This window comes from Varanus komodoensis, unplaced genomic scaffold (genome assembly GCF_004798865.1).
Source record: "Varanus komodoensis strain SLA01 unplaced genomic scaffold, ASM479886v1 scaffold3, whole genome shotgun sequence".
Lineage (NCBI taxonomy): Eukaryota > Metazoa > Chordata > Lepidosauria > Squamata > Varanidae > Varanus > Varanus komodoensis.
Window position 1 is genome coordinate 34,558,275 of NW_025335761.1, and position 26,038 is coordinate 34,584,312.

Consider the following 26,038-nt stretch of genomic DNA (forward strand, 5'->3'; position numbering starts at 1 on the left):
ACAGAAAAAATGTTGGAATGCAGACTGTTCCCAGGATAGATTAATCATAGAACCAAAAGGTTTCCATGCTTCAGAAATTTGTCTGGATAGCCTAACGTTCATTCAAATTTGCAGCACAACTGGAACATGAATGAGATCTGTACATTATCCTCTCTGCAGAAATCTTTCTCTGTCTCCTGCAGTTGTGCTTCCATTTGTTTCCAGTCGTTTGTTTCCACATGCTAGTTTGCAGGATAGGATTGCTGTGTGTATATAAAGTACAGCAATTTCTTATTTGGCTTCTACAAACCCAGAGGAAGCATTGCCTTGGTATAAAATGCATTGTTTTGAAGATGTAAAACTATACGATGGTTCGGCAGTATGGCAGAGCTAAGCTAAACTGCTGATTGCAGTTGTACTTAGATTGCTAAGTGCTAGAACTCTTTGTGTTGCTCAGATAATTTACAAACATAGGATTAGCAGATGAGGAAGGACTGGGCATTTTCCAAATAAGAGGAAAGGAAAAGCTGTGGCCATCACATCAGTTTAAATGTCTAAAAACTACTAACTGGGCACTGAAAGAAGATTGCTATTTGCAAATGCTTATATTGTATTATTAAGTTTTATTGTTATGAATTAGTATGAATTTGGTCTGAATTCACCAGTAGCTGAAGCTGTCTGGGCAGTGTACAACGATTAATAAAACACAATAAAATCTGAATGCTGCATTACAAGAATAATGGCAAAATTTGTAGGGAAACAAATATTGGGTTTTACTCTTTAAATTTTGAATTTTGCCATAACATCTAACCTTCAAAAATGAAGGCATTCACTATAATTATTAAAAAGAGTGACCCAAATTTCTCTGTCTCAAAATATGACTTCTGTCATTTTAAAGACTTGAAAGCCACTTAACCAGATTCACACTGATGGATTTTAATCTGATGAATTTGCCAAATGTGGTATCTTCTTTTAGGCTTTTGTTTCAGTACTATGAGACAAATAGCAAGTGTGATTTTATATTTCACAGAAGTAAGTTTTATTAATTCTAATTTGGATGTTATTTTTAATCCATAACTTTTATTAGTTTAGGTGCTATTATATTGCCTTATTTAAAACTAGTTCCTCAAACAAGCTGCCCTTATTATTTTAATGTATGGCAAAAGTAGGTTCTTAACATGAAATTCATCATCTTGAAGAGATAAATTCTTATTAAATACTTCGAGATAGTACATTATTAGATATAGATGTGAGGAACTTAATTTTACGCTCTAGTCCAAATGCCATTATCTGTGGATTGCAAAGGAGCTTTCATCCAAGTAAGGCTGTTTTAAGATCATGGCACAAAAAGCCAGGGAAACAAATCTACTTAATAAAGGAAGAAGGCAGATATACAGAGGGATAAGTGTACATGTAACCCATCTATGTCATTCTAAAATCTTGGAAGAAGTACAGGATGCCAAGAGGACAAATTAAAAAATCCTGCTACTTTGGGGGAGAGGGGTCATTTGTTTTTCTCTGAGAATATCTTTTCCCCTCATTTAAATCTTGAGTAGTTTCTATCAGAAGTGGGTTTGCTTTTGTGATGACTCTGTTGACAACTAACAGAAGAAAGAACCTGGAAAAGGACTGCCCATTTAGTATGTTGCTAAAATGATAAAAAGTATCTATAAAAGTGTGCCCATTGAAAACATTTTAACCCATAAAAGTATGCCTATTAAAAACATTTTGTCCCCTTTCCCCCATTTGAATCTTCTTTAGAAATAGTTCCCAGGATAGGTCCTATTTGTTTCAGTAGCAATGTTTTAAGCACTTGCTTGACCTTTCTATTTAAATAAATGGGAATTAAAGGCTGCAGTCCTATGCACTCTTACATCAAGTTTCCCTGGTAATTTGTTGGGTTTTGTACAGACATTTATCTCTTAAAATCCCCCAAACTGTCTATGACTTTCCCTGTCCTAGAACAACCTTGTCTGTAGAATAATCCCTCTATATTTTATTTACTCTCTTAGCTATTCTGTTGGTCCTCCAGTCTTTTAGAATTGTTCAAAATTTTGTTTATTTTTACTTTTTTCATCAATGTGATTTCCTTTTTCAGGACAATCTTCACATCCTATCAACTAGAGGAGTTGGAGAAAGCATTTAATGAGGCCCATTATCCCGATGTCTATGCAAGGGAAATGCTGGCAATGAAAACAGAACTTCCTGAAGACAGGATACAGGTAATCCTACTGCTGGTAGTCATACATAATGCTGATTTCCTTTCAACGTTCTTTACTTTCTTCAGAAATGGCTACATCAACAGAAATAATTATTTTGCTAAAGCAGAACGGGGAAACCGGTAGCCCTGCATGTGTTATTGGACTCATTGGCCATGCTGATTGGGACTGATGGGTGTTGGAGACTTTCAATACTCGCAGGTTCACAAAATTCCCAGGCCTGCAGTGAAGACCTTCCTTATACCCTAGATTCTCCCAAAAGCTTGTTGTTAACTGCTGATATGAGAGAATATTGAATTGCTGTGTCTGTTTTCTGTGTAAGGTTGTATTGTTTGCTGATCTAACAGTAAGGTGTTTTTACACAGCGATACCAACATAATTGCATGTATGGCAGAAAACAAACTGAGAGGGAAAATACGCTGGGAGAGAAAAGTTTAATTCTCGGGAAGCAAAACCCTTGTTTGCATGCTTAATTCAATTCACAGAGATTTGCTGTTCTCCAAGCTCTGTCTCTTGAAGGAACCCACCCGAGAGGAATGTTCCCTGTTTGCTCTGATTTGATTGGAGATAACAGTGGGGATGTGGGTGAGGGGGGACTCAGCCAGCCCTTGGAGGAGTGGCCACTCTTCCCACTGTTGGTCAAGTCTGTGTGCCTTCCCCATGTGGATTACATGTGCTGTGCCGGCCCAGAAAGCAGCTGCTCATCCCCTAACCAGCCAAGTCCCTTTCTTCAAGCTGAGAAGGACACAGACAGGGCCTACCCAAGACTTTTGCTGCCCAAGGCAAAGGAAAAGCGAGCACTCTCCCATGTCTTGTACAGGACCAAACTGGCAGCTGAATCTTACTTTGATGCTGGTGATGGGACAGTGTCTTCTACCATGCCTGAGGGCAGTAAACTAGCTTAGGACACACAGGAACGTTTCCATGGCACATGTAGCTCTGTCTTCTGGGGCTCTGGAAGAACAGCCAGGCGCCGTCTCTGCTTCTCTGCAGCATCTGTTGCCTTGTGTAGTGCTTCAGTGCACCTCATTGTAGGGCCAGCCCCATACACAGAATTCCATGCTTCTCTTAGCATCAAGAAAGGCAAAATAGGCTGGCCTGGGGCAATGCTTGGTTTCAATATTTGAAAGATGGAATTGCATGGATAGAAAATGCCCAGAGCCTATCTATGTGCCTGGCAGAGGAGGGATCTGATTAAGGCAGGTACCAAAGCAAAATGAAGAGAACCCCAAACAAAAGACAGTGCCATATTACTCACTGTGGATAAAACCAAAGGCCTATCTCATCCAGAACTCTGGGGCAGCCAGATACCTATGGGAAGCCCACAAGCACCCTTCTGTCCACCCTTCCACTTATGGAAAGATTGATACTGGGTTAGGTCCATTTATACTGGACCTAATATAAAGCCACTGTAATTCCTAGATATTGATAGTTTTATCTACCACAAGGAACTTTGAATTCCACCACCATCATCATCATCCCTCATGGAATAGGACAACAATCCAAAAAATCTAATTAGGCTCATGTTCTTTTTCTTTAAACAGCGTATTACAAACTGCTTTGACATTCTTGACACTTTCAAAATTATTTAGTTATCATCAGATTTTGAGATCCAGGAGAGCTGAACATCAGTCCAAGCAGGCCAGAGGGCAGGTGTGTGGTTCAAAGTAGGTGGAGATCAATATTTCAGACAGCAATAATAGATCAGGGGGTGTAGACAAGAAGCCATTGATAGTCAAAGTGGAGGTCCAAGGCATCCACAAAGGAAAGAGGGCAAGCACCTAGTATCTTCTTGACAGAGACAATTTGTTCAGCCCGAGAAGAAAGCTTTGAAGCCAGAGTTTCATAGGATCTTATTCACTGGAATTGATCCTTGGAGTCAGCTGCTTGGACCCTCAGGCAGGACCCTACAGCCTAGATGGTGCCTCCCTGAGCCCAGAAATTTCTACCAGGCTTACAATGGAAACAAAGACTGGGTTTGCACAATCAGCTTGCTAAGACGTGATGAACCATGGTATCCACTGGTACTATTTTGACCATTCAACATGCTATCATGGATTGTTGTATCCTCCACAGTTGGGGTGGGTTGTGTGAGGGCTAAACAACCGTTGGAGAACCCATAGCCTTTTAAGGTTCTACAAGGATTGTTTAGATTTCACCCAATTCCTCTGCTGCACCAGATTTGGATCACAAAACAAGCTGCAATTGTGGCTTCAATATATGTAATGACTACTAGATGTGTTGCAGTCCTGTGGCTTGTATAAGCCATAGTAAGCTGTTTGATTGTATAAAGAACCCTGAAGAGTTGATCAAGTGCTAAAGTCAGTCTGGGGAGCCTCAGTACAAACATGCATACACAGGATCAGACATACATGGAGGACTGCTGTTGAAAAAAAAGGTCTAGATTCTTCCCGAGGTTGTAGAATTGGTTTTACAGTACCAATTGGATCTATACTTTCATGTTATAGGAGTGCATAAGATAAATCTACAGACACACTGTTGCGGAAAAGGCTAGGCTAGCGCTCTTTCCCCTGGCAAATTATTTTCTGTTTGGAAGGGCTACTTTTTGTACAGAGGCATGTTCAGCCATATTTATGAACCCTCACCTACCGTCTGAAATGGTGTGCCCAGACATAGGTTTAACATCTAAATCAGGAGTCTCAAACTCAGGGCCCGCGGGCCAGTTGCCGGGACAGGCAGGGCACGGGGGAGGGGCCCTGCGGTCTTCAAAGCACCGGTGGCGCCCGGGCCGGCCTCCAGATGAGCGGCCCACCACCACCGCCGCGGTGGTGGGATACTTGATGCGGCCCAGCCTCACCCAGACTCTACTTCCAGCGGCCCCCAGGTTAGTTGAGTTTGAGACCCCTGATCTAAATGAAAGCTAGACCTAAAGTGCAAATGCAAATAGTTTGGACAATGAAATGAATTGAAATTTGGATCTATGAAAATCAACAGGAGTTTTGCTGTGTGCTTTGATATGCTCTGAGGCTGAAGGCTGCAAAGCAAGAGGCAGTATGGAGGACTGCTGATAGCATCAGACATAAAGCGTTGCTAACATTTTAAAATGGTCGAGACAGCCCATTTTTTGGCAGTTGTTTTGTTTTTGCCAAGAGCTGTTTTCTGATTGTGCCCATTTCTCTAAGCTGAGTGTTCTGCTAACACACCCTGCTAGTACACTGCTAGCACTGCACTGCACTGCACTGCACATTTGTCAGGCACCAGGCTGGGGAGGGCTGCACCAGTGCTTCACCAGACCCGACCTTGTACGAATTGTGGACTTCACGGCTCATCCCGCCATGGGCCCCTCTGCTGGCAAAGCAGGGCAAAGCCATGGCCCGTGCTGTGCTCTCCTGAGCTGATCCTGGGTGCTGTGCCACTGCTCTGTGTGGTGCTCATGCATGGCTTCAGAGGTCCTGCTCAAAGATGTCTCCACGGGAAACAAGACTCATGTGTGGCAGGACTGAGGTTGTATAATCTTCCCGGCAACCTAAAATGCTTTTCAGTACACACAGGCACAAGGCCTGAGGTCTGGTGCAAAGGGCTTCCAGTGGTGCCGGAAACTGACACGTGGGATGGTGGGATGGATATGCCCTGTTTTTCTTGTTAGGGTACAGCTGGAAGCAGTGCTTAGACACAGGCTATATGTCTCTCTAATCCAGCATTGCGTACTCTGTCTAGCAGAGGCAATTCATTGGTTGCAACTCACCAGGGTCTCAGGCAGAGGGCTTTTTATCACCAACTACCGATCTTTTTTACAATGGGAGATGGGCTGAACCTGTGTCTGTGTGCAAAACATGTGCTCCACTACAGAGCGATGGCCCCTTCCAGTTTATGTCAATGGAATGGCAGCATTAGGAAATTATGAATGATGCTAACAGTAAGAGGTTGCTTTTACAGTCTGAGCCATAGCTTAGGAGTCACATTAAGAGTTAATGATGGGCATCACTCATCATGTTGTGACTGTTTTTCCTTAGCTCCTGGCACAGCATCAGTCCTTATTTCACACTTTTCTCACTAGATTGCATGTGCCCTGCTTTCTTTGGCTCTGCGCACTTCAGATATGTACATTCCCTTCTCCTAACACCCTCCCCCTGCAACATCATCTGGGCTCTCACCTTTGTATAGCATCCCCGAGTCAATGCTCAACTAAGCTATAAAGCTGTTTACCTAAATTATGCACCATAAATCACCCTCTCTGTAGCTCTTTAATCATTTGGTTGCTCTTTGCTGAACTCCATCCAATTTGTCAATCTTCCTGGTAACAAGACATCAAGTGAACACTGCAGTGTAACTGTTGGTTCATGTCATGTCTTTAAAGAAGAATCTTGTCCTTGAGGGTCATGGGTGGCATTCAGTTGATACCGGGTTATTGTTCAGATCACATCGTACCTGTTTCACTTTATTTGCTCATGACAATTAAAACCTATTGTTTCTTCCTGTAATTTCCAAAACCTATAACTGGCCCAGAAAGACATATGGCAATCTCAGTATATTCATTTGGGCTTCTGAGGGCCTTTCTGAGCAAAGTTTTATTTTCTGTCAGGAATAAATGGTGCTTACTCATTTATTGTACCTGATCCAGACAATTCATCCTTCAACAGAAACAGTTGCTTTGGAGAAATTGCTTTTCCCAGCTCTCAAACTGCAAAATCACATTGCAAGGGGAAAGGAAATTTTACCCAGCAATGACTTCTAATGCTTCTAAGCCCAACATTTTTAGGGAACACCATTTCCTTTATGTCTGATGCCTTTATAGCCACATGGGGTGACATGTACCCTCAGTCAGACCTGCTTGTGGTGGTACCCTGGCTTTGGAACTCTGGAAACCTGGCTGTGCTTGGCTTTATCAGGTTTGGGGTGACCAGTTTTCATTCATTTTTATATAAACTGGTTCACTAAAAATACCCTTTAAAGTATCCTGGTTAAGGGTTAGGGTTAGGGTTAGAATGAACTAAAGAAGGATGTCTTCTGTCTGTTGAACATATAAGTTCCAAATTATTTTAGATTGCAATTCAATTCAGGGAATTAATTGTAAATCAGAGTTTACTAATTCTTCTACTGAAGGAAGAAATAAATGCTTGAGATGGGCAGGCTTTGGCAAGAGACATGCAAGTACCTTTTCACTCATGTATGTTCAGCCAAATTCATGTGCATCTTGATTGGTGGAAGCGATAAGATGTTGACCTATTTTCTACCCTCTTACAATCTGTGCCACAACTGCGTGGGCTGTGTGCTACTCTGCTGTTGACTGATGGCGAGGGGAAAACAGAGCAATCTCTGTTTGTCAAAAGCATTTTACTTCCCTGGACCTCATCTTAGAACACAGCAGATTCCTCAGACACTAAGCTATCATTGGCTACACCTTCTTTAATGGTCTTAGTGTAAAATATGAACATAAACAGCTATGAAGTTGCTTTGGGCTGGGGTATCTTTGAGAACATTTTGAAAGCAACATTATAGTAACCCCCTCTTCTGTTAACCTACTGTGAGGGTTCATGATGCATTCATAAATACTTCTCTGCCCAGTCCATTTGGTCTCGTAGCACGATGGGATCTAGTCCTATTAGTCTTATCTTCGCAAAAGGCACAGAATTGTCTTCTCTGTATTGTGTACCAGGACAGTGTTTTGGTTTCCCAGAATTTTGGATCATACGTAAGCAAAGTTCTCATGCTGTCAAACTGCAACACCTTCAGACCATTTAAGGGAGAAATTTTAAAAATCCGTTTTCATCCTCCAGCAATCTGAAGAAAACAAAAACAAACAGCTCCCCTACCCCAAAAACTCTGATGTTTTTACACAACCCAGAACACTAGTGAGTAAAGATATCACCTCATCTTTGCTGATTGGCTTAACATAGTACGAGCTGGCAGATCTGGAAGAACCTTTAGTAGCCAGCTCAGGTGAGAAGCATATTCTTCCTATTGCGCAGAGCTGAAGTTCCTCATCCTTGTACTTACAGACTGTTGATCCCCATTTCCTCACACTGAAGCTTCTGTTCCCATAACTGCTTGTTCAAGGAACTAATACAAATGGCACAGAAAGATTACAGATTGTTCATTATGATTTAATACTATTTATTTATTTACAGTATTTTAAAATAAATTTACAAGTATTTATAGTGCCTAGACAGATTCCAGAGCAGTGTTGGCATTCCCAGTACATCAACTTCCCCAATTTTAAGCTCCGTAAATAAGGCAAGTTCTCAGCAACCACTGAGAATGGGCAGATCGGCTTCAAGCTTTCAGCAGAGCGTTTTGATTATTATTGCTTGAAGCATGTTGGGGCTTTAGCTTAAAAATCAAGAACTGGGAGGAAATCCATATTTTTATTGGATATGTGTACCTAGTTCAGGGTGAGAAATATGCAGCCTATCGACAGCATTAGGCCCCCTGTCCTCTTGTGAGGCCCTCATAACCCAGCAAATAAATAATGTGCAGTGACTGTACATGGCACTCTGGCTTCAGAAAAATCTGAAATGCTGTGTTTTTTGAATGAGTGCATATATTTTGATGAGCTCACATACAATGTATCACATCAGTGCTCCAACCCTTTATGAGACATGCATCAATTTGAAGAGAAATTGGGAGGCTTTGATGTACTTCACTTGCAGCAGGTTTCAGTAAAATAATTGTTTCTAGAAAGCAGTTAACAGACAGCTCGGAAATTAGTGAGAAGAAAATATGTTTGTTCCTGCAACGCTGTACTACCGAATAGGAGCCACACCCTTGTGCTCGCTTTCGCCAGGCAAAGGGGTGATGCCAGTTATCAGCCCCATGATCAGCTATGTATACCATGTGCCACTTTTACTACACTCATTTAACTTCATATCCTTTTTACAGAGTCATAGAAAATGATGTCACCATAAACAGTGCAAATAACTTTGACATTGCATTTGAATAGGCAGCCATAAAGTACTTTCTGGTTTAAAGCTTTGCAGGTTTTCTATGCACAGGAACGTAGGAAGTTCCCTTATACAGGGTCAGATCACTGGTCCATCTAGCCCATTCTTGCTCCACTGACTGGCCGTGGCTCTCCATACTTCAGACACTTCAGGAATCTGTTCCAGTCCGACCTGGAGATGCCAGGGATACAAACTGAAAACTTCTGCATGCGCACTTCTACTGAGCCATGATTCAGAAGTGGAACTTCAGAAAATGTATAGTTACAAACCAGTTCACAACTCAGTGCATAGAAAGATCCAAGAGCCACCAATCTGAAAAGGCTGAGCTAAGTCTGTGTATTCCTGATAGGTGACAAATGAAAATACTTACAAGGCTTATATTGAACAATGGTGCATTCGGCAGAGTTCTGAACAATCAAGATGATACCAAGAAAGCCTAGCAACTCAAAACAATGTGAATACTCAACAACGTATGCCTTTTACTACAGTGTAGAAAGTATATTTTTTACATTTATGCTCCCTAAAAATGCAAGTACAGGATTCCACACAGAAAGTCAGCTCAACATAATGGCAATGAATGGGTCGTTCAACTAGAATAGAGCAGGAGCAAGTGAGTGTACCTCCTCTTGCATACCTGTCCACTTGCTCTGGCACATCCATGATTAACTGTAGGTTGTTTACATAGTTTTGACATGTAAATCAGGTCTCAAGTATTTTCAGAGAATTCTCATACTGTGATATTGGGACTGAATATAATCTCCTTTAAAACTTTTTTCACATTGTTCACATTAGTGGTAAGCTAAGTTAAAACTGTTTGGGAAATAAGCCACTGAAAATAAAACTTTACCAAGAGCCTACAGGCTAGATCCAGACTTCACTGTTTGCTGTCAAGCCCCCTCCAACTTATGGCCACCCTATGAATGAAAGTCCTCCAAAATGTTCATGACTGCCTAACTGTTCTAAATTCAAGGCTGTAGCTTCAGACTTAGTCATGCTCAAAGTGGACCCATTAAAGCAGTGTGGATAAGCAAGGGACAGTTGTGTTAACATCACCAGCACATGTGGATATCGTAAACTTTGAAATACCACCTTAGAGATAAGATCTGCTTATTGGGAGACAGTAGGGCAGAGATTGAGAAAGGAGTTCGGCAAGGCTGTATACTGTCGCCCTGCCTATTTAACTTCTATGCAGAGCACATCATGAGAAAGGCGGGGCTAGATGAATCACCAGTTGGAATTAAGATTGCTGGGAGAAATATCAACAACCTCAGATATGCAGATGATACCACTCTCATGGCAGAAAGTGAAAAGGAACTAAAGAGCCTCTTGATGCGGGTGAAGGAGGAGAGCACAAAAGTTGGCTTGAAATTCAGCCTTAAGAAAACTAAGATCATGGCATCCGATCCTCTCACTTCCTGGCAAATAGATGGGGAAGAAATGGAGGTATTTTATTTTCCTGGGCTCCAAGATCACCACAGATGGTGACTGCAGCCAAGAAATTAAAAGATGCTTGCTCCTGGGGAGGAAAGCTATGACAAATCTAGATAGCATACTAAAAAGCAGAGACATCACCCTGCCAACAAAAGTGCGTATAGTCAAGGCTATGGTTTTCCCAGTTGCAATGTATGGCTGTGAAAGCTGGACCATAAGGAAGGCTGAGCACCAAAGAATTGAAGGCCTTTGAATTGTGGTGCTGGCGGAGACTCCCGCGGGTCCCTTGGACCACAAGGCAATCAAACCTTCCTAGAGGAGATCAACCCTGACTGCTCTTTGGAAGGCCAGCTCCTGAAGATGAAACACAAATACTTTGGCCACCTAATGAGAAGGAAGGACTCCCTGGAGAAGAGCCTAATGCTGGGAACAATAGATGGCAAAAGAAGAAAGGGACAGCAGAGAATGAGGTGGCTGGATGGAGTCACTGAAGCAGTTGGGGTGAGCTTAAGTGGACTCCGGGGGATGGTGGAGGACAGGAAGGCCTGGAGGATGTTGTCCATGGGGTCATGATGGGTTGGGCACGACTTTGCAACTAACAACAAGGGCAGAGATGGGGGTTAGGAAGTCATCAACGAAGAAACAATTTAAGTGAAAAGATGGCTAGGCAAGAGGGTGTGTGCCAAATTAATACTTAACATTTGTGCATTTATACAGTGGTTTTCATAAGGGCTCTATGTATGTTATCCCAGTAATAACTTCCTCATTAAGGAGGCAACATATAAGGCAGGCTAGTACTGGAATCCCTCTATTTAAAGTGGGGACTCAAGCTAAGAGAAAGTACTTGCCTAGTGTCAGCTGTGATGAAACATGAATTCACAATTAAGGTCTGAATCACTTTCATAGGTTGTGCTCTTAACTAGCATGACTCCAAAAATACAACTATCCAGTTGAATCTGATGACTCTTTTCTGTGTTTTTCTTCTAAAGAAATTCAGTTCAGCAAATTCCTGAATTGTCAGAACGCAGTAAAAGAACATATTTCCACCCTGTGCCTGAATAGTACAGAGGTTAAAATAAGGTTGCCATATTTTGATAGGGCCTTTGCACCTTTAATATCTGTAAGACAAGGAGAACTTTAGCTGGCAATTTTTCTAAGCATGGAGATTTAATAATGGAGAAAAAGCTTTACCTACTGAATTGCCTCACCTATCCAAAAAGAGGGGGGCAACATTGTTAAACTGAAAATGCTTCGTTAACAGAGCTTAAAAACAGATGGATGTGAGGCTGTAAGAGGGCTGATGTCAGGGCCAGCATCAGCATCAAGTAATTGTTGGGGCTCTGGTACCCTTACAGGGCTGGCAGCTGACCCCTGATCTGGGCTATCCTTTCAAAACATTTTTGCTGGCCTGACACTCCAAGCAGTGCCAGATGCCTGAATCAAGCTGCCCCCAACCTAGTGTCACTCTGGAGCTTTATGGGAAATTTACACGGTGACCAGACTCAGCTACCTGGTATTGCTTGGGAAGGGGTTGTGATGTTCGTCCATTGCTTTCGATGAGGACCTTGACATCTAATGGGTTGTGAGTTGTCTGCGGTGTGTCCGCAGGTGGCTGATAAGGCCAATACGGGCACGGAGTGTTCTGCCACATGTCAGGCAGACGTGTGGGCACCACTGTTGCAACATTTGCAACTCTGGCTTTATGGAGTGCTCGCTTCTCTTGTGCTATGGTTGTCCTTCTGGCTTCAAAGTTTGGCAGCCTTGGTGGATCAGCGTGCGCCATGTTGGCCAGTGATGGAGCACATGCCATGCATGCAAAAGGTCCTGGGTCCAGTACCTGGGACCCCAGGCTGAGCTGGGAAAGAGCCCTGTCTGAAGCCCTAGAGATCCCCCACTAGTCAAAGTAATCTAAAAGTGAGGAAGTCCAGCCTTTGGGCCATATCTAGCCCTCCTAATCCAACTCTGCTCAGGCCACATTCCTCGCCAGCTCTGTTCCAGGCTATTGATACAATTTACTTTTTCCCGCTCTGTCCCACGACCAGAGTCAATGGCATAAGTTAGGGAAGGAAAATGCCTGGATGCATATACTGTTGTGTGAATAGCTGCCTTTTCAGGAGGTGTTTAAAACTTTACCACCAGTTCTGCTTCATGAATCACATGTGGAAGACCACTCCAAAGGGTGGGTACCATCACTGAAAGGCCCTTACACAACACTGGCCGGCAATAGTCTATTGGCCCTCATATGACTGGTAAGAGTTCCTCAGGAGAGCTCTTGAGTCAAATGAGAACAAGGGCAAACGTCAGCTAGGTACCCTGGTCCCAAGTTGTTTAGCGTATTATATGAAAACAGAAAAGCCTTGAACAACCTTGGTTTGGTAGCTCATTGGCAACTGGTGCAGTTATTGTAGTAGAGGTGTAATTTGTGTATAGTAGGTGCTGCACACAGTACTCACTGCAACTTCTGTACATGCAAAAGAAGTATTGATGTGCAAGGTAGGGTCTGGGAACATCTTGTATGAATGTGCATGCTTGTGGCCCTCTAGTGGGCATTTTACAGCTGTAAATCTATATATCTATATCCAGTAAAAATTATTGTGTAGCATACTTTGCTGGGATGTCCCAAAGGTGCAGAATATCTTGGCACTGGTAAGCCAATAAGGCTACAATTTATATTTACCTAGGAGTAAAGTCCATTGACATGCATAAGATTATCCTGTTAGTCACAGAAAGGCTTAATAGTAGTCAACATCATAGTCTAAGAACTGGAGGGAGGAGATGCCCCCCATGTCTGTGCATGTGCAACTTGGACTGGAAAAAAGACACAGCAGCAATCTGTATACCTCCTCACATGAGGAGCCTTCACCTGTGCTTCCAGGCAGAAACAGCAGCTTCTGTTTCAGGAATAGGCAAAGTGGCGCGATGGGTAGCAGGATATTTACCATAGTTGTACTCCCGCCACAGAATGCCCCCCATGATAAAAACCAGTCTCTTTTTTGAGAGCCAAACTTACTCTTTGCATATATTATTTCCTTTTATCTGACTGGAACATTGTTACAGCTTGGACTGTGCTCATCAGTAGCTGCCTGATGTGTGTGGTTAGTATTATCTGTAGTGACATGAAGTTCATAAACACATACAATACTTGCATCCCTTTAAAAAGAGTATTTTCTTTGCACAGGCTGCACTTCCTAACCTTCCAGGTCTTGTTCTTTGATGCAGAAGGTTCTACACCTTAACCTACTCAAGTCCATTGGTAAGAGTGGTCTGGCTGGTGGAGGGACTTTAAACATTTCCCCACCTCTTTGGAAGTGAGAGCCACCCCTGCCTGTGATCTTATCTAGATTGCATCTACATTGACAGTTGATGCCATATAGCTTAAAGTGTGCATTATTGCCACAGTATATATTCCTACTACAGCAAGGAATTGTCACCCAAAGGCAGTTTGGTATTAGAGTTAGTTAACATGGATATTCATGCTAAATTATCTAAATTATTACTGTAAGTAGTCATGGGATATGCAGTAACTTCTGGTATCTGTTAAATACAAATTTAATTAGATTTTAACTTGCTATTTAAGAAATAAAACAAATGTGATTCAGTATACTTCAAAAAGTACACAAAGATATTTACACTATCATGGAAACTTTCTGTTTGGAAATTTTTACATACTGTGCAAAATAATTGTGCAATATTAGTCAACTATTGAATACTAACCAGCATATTGGGAAGAACAGGTCTTCCAAATTTTAGAAATGGAGGCTTTTAAAGCACTACACCAGTATTCATCTCAAGTCAACTTTTGCAGTAAAATACCCAGTCTCCTGAGGAATTTACAGTGGACATCCATATTGCCAAGGGTTTGCTTGTTTAGTAGATTTCTAAAACACCAATCAACTATAGGTAGTATAAAATATGTTTGCATGCCTATTTTAAAATAGAGGTTATGTTCAGATTTATTGGTATTATCAATGTCCTTTGTCTATTGTCTTCACATGTTAAACTTTCATGAGAGTCTCTGGGATTAAAAAAATACAACTCAACCAGCCTTTCTATAAATAAGCTAATTCTGTTTTACATAGGGTGAATTCTCAGAAAGACTATACCTTTCTGTATGAAGTAGCCCAGTACAGCAGATAGGAAACTTTGCAAGGACTATACAGCAGGCATTAGAGGCTTGGACATAACCTTTCTGTTTTAGGCATCATGTTTTTCCACAGTCAGAGGGCTATTTTTCCCTTGTTTTTGAAGGATACTACCATGAATTTCTGAATTTAGGAGCATACGCAGTTGTTCTAGGACTGTTTGTAAATTCTCTGTTTCTAGAGAAATATTTCATTTACATTTCAATTCTGTCTTGCAAATACAGACTGGAGAACATTAAAAAAAGGCAGACAAAAAGGAACTTCTGAGGTAGCAATGCTATGCATGGTTAGAAAGAATAAGTCCTACAACTCCCAGCATGCCCCAGCTAATCAGGATGGCTGGAGTTTGTAGGCCTTTTTTTCATGTTTAAACAAAAAGGACTTTACTAAGTCTTGGAATTGATAATGGTATTGTATGCCTCTTACAAACTCTGGAGACAGCAGCTGGTGCCCAAAAGTAAGCAGCAGGCATATCTGACCCATTCTGTCAATTTTTTATTTGCATGCTAAATTAACAGATTGTACAGATTAACTGGATTGTACACCCAGGGAACAGGGAAGGAAACATACTAGGCAAAGTCAGATTTCATTGCATGCAGCCACCTAATGGACAAGAAGAAGAATTACATGGAAGAGGAGTTGAAATAAGTGAACTGGCAAGACAGATCAGGGTGGGTTGAACAAAGATTTGTCTCTGGGTGTTTTCACGTATGAAAGCATTTTTGTCAGAACTATCTTGTAATACTATTATAAAATCTTCATTAGTCAGAGTGTCCATCAATTATGTTGCTCTTTGCATTTACTTTACATTAAGTTCACCACACATTCACACAGTGTAGTAAAGACATAATGGAGACTTCAGCATCATAACTACATCCACTGCTAATAAGATGCAGTAGCTACTGGATGGGAACACTGGATGGGAATCTCCCTCTGCAGCCACAGCTAATTCAGTGGTTTATGTCACAGTGTGGATGCAAACGTGTATCAAGAGGAGCATTTGTATTGGTTGTGTGCATGTAAGTTCCCTTATATATTTGGATCCCCCTTGTTGGATCAGGCTGCATATATAAACACACACTGTATATGTCTCAGAACATGTGCTTGTTGTGCGCGTGTGTATAAGAACATACAACATTTCTCAAAGGACTATTGTGGTTGCATATAACCTCTTAATAAGTTGGTCATCTGTACCATCTTGGGAAACTATAAGGTTAATGTTACCACCCCCTGAATCATTGCTATATTTCTGCTTAAGTGCAGATGGGTGAAGTACACTATTACTACTTAGCAGGCAACTGGTTTTCCGCTATGAGATTACAAGCACACAATGGTAAATTGCCTCTTTACTTATGCTGCATATGTATCTAAAAGTAAGAAAGTTTATTATATCTGAAAGAAAAAATATGAGCAAATAAGAGGTGTTCAGCTCCCCACTCTGTGAAGCTTGAAGGCAATTGGAAAGAGAAGCCACTGCTCAAACTGTATGTGCTCATCTGCTTTTGCCCCTGAAAAGCAGATTTTGCAGGTGTTTATAATTCCCCCAAGCCTGCAAATCTTTTAGACAAGTAGTGATAGTGGGACAAAGGAAGTGTGTACAGCACCTTCTCCAATCTGGTGCACCCCAAATGTTTTGGATTACAGTTCCCAGCATTCCTGGGTGGAGCTAACAAAAATTGTTGGCCAAAGCATCTGGAGGGCACTAAATTGGGGGAAGCTACTTTTACTGTGGGAAGTCAGGGCTCTCTGAAGCCGGCTCCAACTTTCTGAAAAGCTATTGTCTACATCCAGCTTAGTGTTTCCTTTGACTTCTGCTTAACTTCCCCAGGAAACCTTACTGGTTTTAGACTTGAATTTATATGCCATCTCTCCATAAAGACATTGCATTGAAAACAGCTGACATATAACAAAAACAAAGCACAAATGCAAACTTCAGTCATAAAATCTATACTGTACCATCCAGATGCTTTAAATAACTGACTTTTCTTCACACTAGAGGGAGGTCTACCTATTTTTGTAAAGGAGCAGTCCTCCAAGGGCAGGCCCAAGCTATTTTCCTATCTCAGGCAGCTGCATTACTTTATGGAAGTGGACCTTTTGTTAGCCAGTGTGAGATAACTAACCTCCAGTGATACATTGTTGAATGCAATTAAAGAACACTAAATTGGCAGTTAATTTTTTAATGCTGCAGTCATAAGAATTCTTACTAGTACACAAGTCCTACAGGACACAAGAATTAATTCTAGTGAAACATGATTAGGACTCCCATCCTGCATGTCCTCCCCACACTTACCTAAACCACAGTACCAGAAACTGTCCCATCTGCTATTTTTATCTGAAATGAAACACATGTTTGCATGATCACTGCATGCAACCCTGGCTTAAATAAGCTGCACATGCTGGCAGCTGTTGTGAACATTCAATCTACAGCCATGGTTTATTTTGACATCCAAAACCAGTGCAGCATGAATTATTGCCATGCTTAATGATCCAACAGAACCCCAAACTAGCCAGTGTTAACCCTAGCAACAGCCCAGCCTCACAGGTTCAGACATCTCAATAAGCCATTGAGACTGCCCAGTACGCAAGGTGAATACTCACAGCAGGCTTGAGGCACAGCTTACTGTGGATTAAATCACAGTAGCAGGCCTGTAAACCAAGGGAGATGGCAATAGCAATTAACAGCAACCAAAGACTGAGAATGAGACAGCAGGCACACCTTGCAGTCTTAGGCATGATGGGTTAACTTTCATGTAGGTTTGCAGCCTTATTTTCCATACAGTTTATGATGTATGTGAAAAATGCCCTCAAGTAAGGAGAAATTTCTCCTTACTTGAAATCCATCAGGGTGTGAAGGTTGTCCTTTTACCCAATTGCGCATTGTAACTAGTGTTAGCCATACTTGGAATAGACCCATTGAAATAAATAAGACTCGTTAAACGAGCACTGACTGTAACAGCACCCGCTTAAAGAGGTCAAGAGCGCCATCACCTTCCGGACAGAGGGCCACCTGCTAAATAGGAACTCCTCTTCTCTAAGACTGCCCCGCACCCCCTCTATGAATAATCCCGAAGAAGAGACCCCTGCTCCCTCCTGGCTGTTTCGCGGAGTCACCAGAGGGTTAAGCTGTCAGCTCTATAATGTTAAACAGGTGTCAAAGGCGCCTCCATATATCTGCAGATTGAAATCAAATTCTTTGCCGTATAAAAAGATAAATTACCCAGGCGATTCCCGCCTCGTCCCACTCATCAGGCCAGCGCCAGACGGCGAGCAATTTTTTTTAATGTGCTAACGACCTAATCAAGCAATCAAGTCGGAGAAGATTGCGGAGTGACCCCCGAGCATCCATCTGCCAGCGCGCCCCCACCATTCATTTCCATTCCGACGGGGACAGCGGCTGCTTTCCCTGGAAAGGGAAAGGCGGAGGTGGAGGGGAGGGGGAGTAAAAAAAAAGGAAAGAAAAAAGGATTCCTAAACAAATTAACACCCAATTTTCCAGCCTAATTAGTTAAATGAGAAAAAGCTGGTGGCGTGAGTGTGTGGGGTTGCCACGGAAGGAGGGGGCGCCTGCCTCGAGGAGAGGCGAGCGGGAACTTCACCACCACCACGGCATTAATTAGCGCGGGTCAATGGCGCCGATCCCAGGGGAACAGCCGCTTTAATTTCCCGTGATATTTCAGTGCCTGAGGCCCATCGATTCAAACTGAAATTAACTTATTTTTCAATCAGGCCCGGGCTGCCCCTGGGGCTGACTCTTCCTTTGCCTCCTCCTGAATAGACCGCGAGCAATTTTTCATCTCAAAGCTGATGCCTCCTTCTCTCTCTCTCTGAAGCGGGAAAAGGAGGGGAGAGGAGAAAGAGGCAAGAGGAATAGGAAATGGGAGACTGGAGCGAGCGCGCTAATAGATTTCGCCTGGGCGCTCTGCTGCGGGTCACGCAGCGCTGAGGCTCCCTCTGCGGGCGAGCGCTGGCAGCGGGGGCATGCAAGGCAGGCGGCGCCCGCTCGCCCGCCCGCCTCTCTGCTGGTCCGCCATGATCCAGCGCACAGGGGGCCCCCTCGTATTCCGCTCGCGGCGCGCTCTGTGGCGCCCATTACATAACGAAGGAGGGAATCCCAGGCACGGAGAGCCAAAAGCCGCGAGCGCAGCAAAGCAGTAATGGGAAATTAATTATGGCCCTGTCCTGAGCTATCAGACGCTGGCTCCTGCTATCAGGGAGGGAAAGTGGAAATATATCGCAGATCCTGAAAGAGGAACGAATAGACATAATCTATTCGCTCCGCATAATCCCGGCCTGAGGTGGCCCTTGCCAGGTGTGGAGGGAGGCTGTTTGCATGTGTGCGCTCACACATGCCTGCTTCACCCGTGAATGCAAGGTCAAGCTGGTAGAGCGAGATCGTGGCTTCCTCCTCCTCTGCTAGATGCAGTCCGCTTCTGCTCAGGTGGAGTACAGAGGGGTGAACAGATCAGGCTGTAGGTGGGAGAACCTGTCTATATACCGCTGCGGAAACCGGCTGAATTGTGCCTGTCGGCAGAGGTGCTATCGTGTCTTCAAGCAGGGCTAGCTCAAGGTATTTTAATGTCCCAGGCAAGGAGCGATCCTGCCCCTCCAGTCCCCTCCAGCCTTACCGTTATTGAGTTCCTCAGCAGCATCAGATTTTTTCTTGGAGGGCGTGAATTTGCTGAGATATCCATACTAGTTTTATTTTTTTTCTTTAACATTGCAACATTTCTCCATGTCACTGAAACGGCAGTGCATTTGGAAAACAATCTTCGTATCCTTTAAAGCAGTGATCACCAATCTTTTCCCTCATCTTCTTTTCACCTTGCCTGTAACATGGGTCATTTTGATTATGGGCAGGGGGAGGAAGAATTCTTTTTTGGAAACATTGTGCTGTTCTACAGACCATTCCCCTTACATTTCACTGTAGTTCACTGCCTCTCACACTTGAAGCAATGCTGTGATTTGAAATAGCATGGAGCTGTATCCTGGACATGCCAAGGCACTTGACTGTGTGTCTAGCCACTTAATTGCAGCCTGATTGCATGTTATTTGGTGCCCTAGGCAGCCACCCTAGAAACTGCCCTGATCTTCAGCATGGTCCAGTTTAGGAATCTTATACTTGTATATTTTAAGGCCAACCAGGCTAATTGCATGAAAGCATGCTGGCTGCAAGGCCTGCCCAAGTCGTTTTGTTGCCTGAACCGGAGAACAAATTTTCCTCATCATTCCACTTGCATAAACCAACCTGACTGGTAGGTGAATCTTTTGGCACTGGTGATGCGGCAATGTCCATCACCGCACCTGCAGATAGTAGCCTAGCTTGTCTATGCACAGCTGGCTGCTGGGATCACACAGCTCTGCCGCCGTGGCTCCCTCCACACCAGCTGGCATCTGCCCCTTGACTGTCATACTCTGCCTGCTGCAGAAAGTTATTTGACTAGGGCACCAGCAAGGTAGGGGAGCTTGACGCTTTCCCTACCTCCATACCCACCACATCAGAGGCAGTCTGAGTTACTTTTTACACTTGTGTTGGAACTATTCCAGGGTAACAAAAGAGACCTTTCTATCTTTCACGTCTGGCTTGCCTCAGGACTGGCAATAGTGGCAGATGCTGCATCAGAACTGCATGGAGCAGGTGGGAGGTTCAAGGACCAGGCATGCTTCTATCTCAGCATAGCCCAGACCATCTCTTGGTCATGCTTGGGTGTAACAAGCTTTTGCCTAATTGGTATCACTAGTTTCCTAACATTTTATAAAGTTGCTGTTGGTTTTACTTTTGATTTTTGAGTGGTTCAGGTATGCCCAGGCTGCTTCTACACCAGGCAGTGTGAAATTACCATGCTTTGCTCACTTACATTAACTGTGTGGATAGCACTTTGGGTATTCATTTGTAATCATTCTGTGCTTTCCTAGTGATTCTTCCATCTTTTTTTTCCAGAGAGGGATAGAGGGATAGTGCAATTTGCACAAGTGTAGGTCCCTACTCTTCCTTCTTTCTAAAGAGGTGTGCTTTTGATGTGGGCACTACCCCATCAGGCAGGTGAATCTATTACAGTTCTTTGCATACACTATAACCTTTGCAGTGGGCATCATTTTATAACCCCATTGACTTTTAGGATTAATTTTTCCAATTAGCTCTAAAATGCTTTTCTAGTGATATTTTTAACAAAAGAAAACTTTCATGTAAATAGTATGGCATTGATTGATTCCTTAACATATTGCTCTAGTAGCGCTACGTAGAGGATCACTTTGCTAAAACATTTTGTTGTTGTTGTTAGTCGCGAAGTTGTGTCCAACTCATCACGACCCCATGGACAACATTCCTCCAGGCCTTCCTGTCTTCCACCATCCCCTGGAGTCCACTTGAGCTCACACTAACAGCTTGAGTGACTCCATGTAGCCACCTCATTCTCTGCCATCCCTTCTTTTGCAATCTATTGTTCCCAGCATTAGGCTCTTCTCCAGGTAGTCCTTCCTTCTCATTAGGTGGCCAAAGTATTTGAGTTTCATCTTCAGTATCTGGCCTTCTAAAGAGCAGTCAGGGTTGATCTCCTCTAGGACTGACCGGTTTGATCGCATTGCGGTCCAGGGGACTTGCAGGAGTCTCCTCTAGCACCACAGTTCAAAGGCCTCAATCCTTCGGCGCTCAGCCTTCCTTAGAGTCCAGCTTTCACAGCCATACATTTTAACAAAGTGTATTTTCCTAATTAAGATGTTCAACCTACACTTCTGATTTGAGACAACTATTAAAAGATTTTTGGCACTGCATACTAATAGGCAATCATGCTGTAATGAATAGATGCTTAATGTTAAATCCATAATCCTCCACCCTGTTTTTATGATTGCTCAGAATTACTTTTTTTTTTTCAAATGACTACTTAGGTAAATAGGACCTTTGCTTCTCCATCTATATCAGCTATATCACTTCCCCATGTGTGGACAGAAACAGGGATGAAAATAGAGAAAAAGTGCTATGTTCATGATAATGTGGAAAATTAATTGCAATTCTGCTTGTAGCCTTCAGTTGAAGACGATTGATTTATTAGCACTAGGATCCCCTGTCTGGAAGCAACCCTGTTGAAAACCCCACATTAGCACGGGCTTGTTCATTCCATTTCACATTTGCAGTATTTTACAGCCAGTCTAAATGAGGGTGCAGCAATATTGTAACCAACAAGTACTGGCCTTGCTTAACAGTATTCCTTTTTTGCAGGTTTGGTTTCAGAATCGAAGGGCCAAATGGCGGAAAAGGGAGAAGTGCTGGGGCAGGAGCAGCGTAATGGCAGAATATGGGCTGTATGGTGCGATGGTACGTCACTCCATTCCACTGCCAGAATCCATCCTCAAATCGGCCAAGGATGGTATAATGGAATCCTGTGCTCCTTGGCTGTTGGGTAAGAGATGAACCTTGGGAATAGATCTATTTTGTCTAATCAGATTCCCTGGCAGAGCTAAATGAAATAAAGCAATTGGGCCAGGGAAGTGTATACTTAGGAAGGATTGATACAGGTATGTTGTTTTCCTATAATTTTTTTTATGAACTTTAGAGATTGATACCCAGGCTTTGATTAAGGCAAGACTGCCAGTAGGGGAAAGTTTCATTACATTTTAGAGCATTCAAGTTCCTTAATGTTTTATTTCTGTGAACTGCCTAGAGAGTTTCAACTATTGGGCAATATCAGTGTTTAATAAATCCATAAATTTCTTATTCTTAACCCTTATGTTACGTTCCCACACTTCTGCTGCAAAAAATAGTTCTCCATATCTAGTCCATAACGTTAGAGCAGTAGCTTGCCACACAGATAAATGATAACTATGTCAGTAGAATCCATGTTGGCTGCTAGCTAAGGGTATAGACTTTTGATAAGATGGCAAAAATGATTTGGGCTCCTTAAAAAAATAACAATTGTTGTAGGAGCTTTCATAAGCAGCATCTCCTTTCTCAGATATGGTAGGTGGAAGTGTAATGCCTACTGCAGATCAGTTGTGTCATGATATACCTGGAAATGAGGCTGTGTAGATATATTTTATTTATTATATTTATATCCTGACATTTTTCCTTCAAGGAACTCATGGTGGATTACATAATCCTCCTTCTCTCAATGTTATCTTCACAACTACCCTGTGAGGTAGATTAGGCTAAGTGTCAGTACCTGGCCCAAAGTCACCAAGTCACTGAGAACATGGATCCCAATACAACACTCTAACCACTATACTACACAGGGTGTATATATGTGCAGATAAGAAGAATTCTCCTGCATTAAATGAAGACTCTTTCTAGTCTAACATTCTTTTCAGCAAACTGCTGAGAAGGTTAAAATCAGGTCTGGAAGGCAATGCTCCTCTGAATTCTGAATACCCAGGCTGATGTCCTAAGCAAACCAGGGGGAAAATGTTCCCACTCAGATCCATACCAAGATCCCGCACCCAGGACCCATGAGGCACAGCTGCAGCATGCCCAGACACTAAGACCTCTTAGAATGTTGCTGGCTGTGCAGAACAGGAGATGGAGAAATCCTCTCGTTCTGCAACCCCCTCCCATGCACCAGGGACAGTGAGGGGCCCCTGGTAATTGTTCAATTGATTTCTCCTTCCTGAATTTGTCTAATCATGTTTAAGCTAGTAGCCATCTCCATGAGATTAACACTCCTCTTGCACTCCTGCTCAGCTCTTCTCTTCTGCTTTTCCAGACTTATTCTACAAAGTTAACTTCTGACTTCTAACAAATATGCTGCATTATTCTGACTGCTGTGTGAAACCCAGAGTGGAAAGAGAGAGAGGCAAAAGGGCTGGGATGTGTAAGAAGAAAGCAGAAGCTTGCTTCTTTCCATCTTTGTAGGTAGTATCATAACTGGATTGCCTCCCCAGGACCTTGTTCACATACAGAATTACTGTAAGAAGCACATCCCTTCCACTATTTTAGTGTAGAACTGTGCAGCCCACTAGAGTTAGGTGGCCCCGTGTCTTTAGGTTCCTCTCCATCCACCCACTAGGCTTCTGCTGTACATAGTTCCTATTGCTGGGATATCATAGATTGTGTCTTCTGTAATAACAGCCTTTTATGCATTTCTAAAAACTGTACCTTTATAAGCACAGATTCTCAAAGCGGTTTCCCTCTTGTGGACAAATCACAGGTTATTCCACAAGTTATCCTGAGCCTCATCCTGTCTAAAATGTACAGAATTGGTATCAGGGTTACAGTGCAAGAAGAAAGAAATGCAGCAGCAAATTTAGCTGAATGCAGCATTAGTCCAAGTTTATCAGCTAGGTCTGGCTGTCTCTGTCAGAGAACTTGGCCTAACACCCCCCTCATACAGGGCCCAATGCAGTGGGCTCTCTGTGTGACTGCTGTATGAAGCAAGGCTTTCTGCTTTTCCTTAATTCTGGCCTCTCTTTATCTTTACTGTTTTCAGTTCAAGATGGCTTTCCCATGCCCAGGCGCTTTTCTAAACCCGAATACCAACAATTCTTTTTAGGGATGCACAAAAAATCTCTGGAGGCAGCGGCTGAGGCAGGAAGGAAGCCGGAGGTGGAACGCCAGGCCCTGCCCAAGCTTGACAAGAGTGACAAGGAAGAAAGGGGCCCAGATTCCAAAAGCACCATTTCCCAGGAGGAACTGAGAGAGAACAGCATTGCTGCCCTCAGGGCCAAAGCTCAGGAGCATAGCACCAAAGTCCTGGGGACCATCCCGGGAGATTCTTCTACCCCAGTCAGGAAGCCAGAGAAAGAAGACGAAGCAGTCACAGCAGAGGATGAACGGCAAATGGAGAAGTCAGATTTATCACAAGAGGAAGAGAAGCTGGTTTAGAAGGAAGGGAATGATGGGAAATCTGCCACCTCTCCAAAGACTGACTCCGCTAGGAGCTGCAGCCTTCTCCTTTCAGACTAATGGGGACCCTCCTCCAGCCCCATCACGCATGGAGGGAGACCCACCTGGTCTCTGTACATTTCAGGATGCCACAAGCTAAGGCTGTGTTCTGTTGGGTGTGTCTAGAGGCTGATGTCCCCCAAGGGCCTAATGTCCCTCTCATCCTGTCCTCAGGAGCAGGTGCTCTGCTATCTGCCCTGCTGGGTGGGTGGGGGTGTCATACCATCACCATCTTAGTCTAAGGGGAAAATTAAGCTAGCTAGGATTTTTCCTCAACACCAGCCACTAAACCAATGTTGGGTCTTTCCTTTCTCTTTCCCTTCATTCAGTCTCCATTATCCCATTCCCACACTCATCTGAAGGCATCATCATCATCTTTCTGTATTCCATGGTCAGAGTAAGTCTGTTTCTCCTTGTCTCTGTCAGGTTCCTAGCTTTCCAGAAGAAGAATCAATCATTCTTCCTATTTATACATAAGTTATGTAAATATACAGATGTTTTAAACTGTCCATTGCCTAGCATTGAGGCCAAATTAAAAAAAGAAAGAAACTATTCCCTTCTCCAATGTCAGGTCAAATTTAAAGCTGGCCAGGTGGCAACCCTACCTCATAGTGTGTCTCTCCCTCACAGCAATATCTAATTCTTGTTGGTGGAAAAGGCTAAGGCACCCTTCCAGTGCAATGTAAATTTTGCAGAATATATGGCCCTCTTTGGCTTATTTATGGCATGCAGCCTGCAGCATTCCAAAATCCTGACTCCTCAGGTAGCATGTCACTGTTCCCCTTTAGTTCAGATCACTTCAGTGGAAAATCTATGGAAATAAATGCATATAATATTGAGCTGATTCTAATCTTCCATAGATATCTTTCCTAAAAGGAGCCTGACTTGTTCTGAAGTGGGAAGGAAGTTCTTGATTACTGAAAGGTAATGAAGATTTAAGGTGCCAAAGTTGCTTGGATGTCATATTGGAAGTCTTGCTCCATCTTGGGTGCATAGGATCTTGCAGGACAAGTAGCTGGCGAGGGAGTGTCCTCTTATATTCCAGGGGTTACATTCTTTGCCGTTGTGCAGCTTAGCTCAGGTGAGTGCTATAGTTGGTTCATGGTTCTCAAATGGAAGTTTAGAAATAGAGAGTTTCTGGAAAAGGAACTTAAATTTTTTCATTTGAGTTTTAAAAGCCTGCAAGTGTTTCCACATGAGGCTTCTAGTGTGCAATCACACTGCCTCTCTCATCTATGGAATTTGAGAAGAAGGGCCAGGTTACAACATCTTCCATTTGTAGTCCTCCTATGCTGTTCCACTGCTTTTCCTGTCTTTTATTATTGGGAAAAAAAACTGTTAAGAAACAGAAGACTGAGTAATTGTATAATGCCTTTTGAGTGGTAGTGGCAGGGCCCCCCCCCACCCCACACACACACCAAATTTGGAAGAACCTAAGAGTCTTAGGGCTCTGCTTAGGTCAGCATTTAACTTTTAGATGAATATGTGAACTGA

The 26,038-nt window shown here is 43.0% G+C and overlaps 1 protein-coding gene across 1 annotated transcript in view; it reads left to right on the forward strand.

Annotated features, from left to right (window-relative positions):
* The window catches only part of VSX2 (visual system homeobox 2), a 58,401-nt gene extending 33,856 nt beyond the window's left edge, over window positions 1-24,545 (forward strand). The window contains exons 3-5 of the mRNA XM_044435789.1: window positions 2,078-2,201; window positions 21,890-22,070; window positions 24,090-24,545. Coding sequence (XP_044291724.1) covers window positions 2,078-2,201; window positions 21,890-22,070; window positions 24,090-24,484 — 700 coding nt within the window. The 3' untranslated portion in view covers window positions 24,485-24,545. The remainder of the gene's footprint in view (window positions 1-2,077; window positions 2,202-21,889; window positions 22,071-24,089) is intronic.
* The last annotated feature ends 1,493 nt before the right edge of the window (window positions 24,546-26,038 follow it).